Source organism: Calidris pugnax, unplaced genomic scaffold (assembly GCF_001431845.1).
Source record: "Calidris pugnax isolate Ruff unplaced genomic scaffold, ASM143184v1 scaffold13, whole genome shotgun sequence".
NCBI lineage: Eukaryota > Metazoa > Chordata > Aves > Charadriiformes > Scolopacidae > Calidris > Calidris pugnax.
The window spans coordinates 21,193,103-21,194,267 of record NW_015090810.1 but is presented as its reverse complement, the minus strand read 5'-3'; the positions used below and the strand labels follow the sequence as shown (position 1 = coordinate 21,194,267).

The 1,165-nt window shown below is 63.3% G+C and overlaps 1 protein-coding gene across 1 annotated transcript in view; it reads left to right on the top strand.

Moving 5' to 3' along the window:
• Positions 1–676: 676 nt before the first annotated feature.
• The window catches only part of EMILIN2 (elastin microfibril interfacer 2), a 36,066-nt gene continuing 35,577 nt past the window's right edge, over positions 677–1,165 (top strand). The window contains exon 1 of the mRNA XM_014938452.1: positions 677–1,128. Within this exon, the coding sequence (XP_014793938.1) occupies positions 677–1,128 (452 nt within the window). The remainder of the gene's footprint in view (positions 1,129–1,165) is intronic.

Genomic DNA, 1,165 nt, shown 5'->3' with positions numbered 1-1,165 from the left:
GTCTCTTCTCCCAAGTAACAAGTAATAGGATGAAAGGAAATGGCCTCAAGTTGAGCCAGGGGTGGATATTACAAGAAATTTCTTCACAGAGGAGGTTATCAAATGTTGGAACAGTCTGCCCAGGGAAGTGGTTGAGTCACCATCCCTGGAGATATTTAAAAGACGGTTAGACGTGGTGCTGGGGGACATGGTTTAGTGGTGGGCTTGGCAGTGTTAGGTTTACGGTTGGACTTGATGATCTTAAAGGTCCCTTCCAACCTAGACAATTCTGTGATTCTCCTTTCCTTTCCTTCCCTCTGGCGGGAGCAGCCCTGGCCCAGGCTCGACGCTTTGTTTGGTTTTGCCTGAATCCAAAGCAACCACCTCAAAAGAGTAGAAGCCAAGGACAGAGGGGCCTCCCTGAGCTCTGGGCCATGGTGGGACCCATCACAGTTGGATGTTACAGACGGGCAGGTCACCCTCACGTGGGCAGGTCACCCACTCAACGTGCCCGAGTTAGATTTTAACGCCCGAGTGGATGTGAATACCCGTTGCTCTCTCTGCCCAGGGCACGGTTCTCTGGAGGAATAATGGCCTACTGTCCATGGCCCCACAGCAGGGGTAGCTGCCAGCAGCCCTCCTTGGCCCAGGGGTCGGATTGAGCCACTGGGCCATGCCAGGGAACCCCAGCCACGCCATGGCAGTGGCGTTGAGTGGGACCACAGAGCCACCACACCTCAGCAAGCCCACCATAACCCCCTCACAGGAGACCACTCAGTCTGCACTGGCCCCACTTGCCCACGGCTCCGGGGCTGCCCTCAGCCCCCAGAGCCTGTGGGGAGGGCATGGCCCCCAGAGCCTGTGGGGAGGGCATAGCCCCCCTGCCTGCCCCGCTCCTTCCCAAGGGGTCGACCCTCATCTCCCCATCAGCTTTCCAGTGGGAAACACGGGCTCGGGGGCGGCCGCCAGCCAGCTCGGGCAGGGGACGGGGCAGCGGGGGCTGCCCCCGGGGGTGCGCCCCGCTGATGGCGGCCGGGCGCCATGTGGGGGCCGGCGGCTGCCCCTCCGCCTGAGCGCAGAGCGCCGCTGCTCCTCGGCCGGGGGGCGAGAGCGGAGCCGGGGGGCCGGCAGCCAGCGGGGCCGGGGCCGGCCGGGCGGGGGTGTAGGGGAGCGGCGCCTCGGCCGG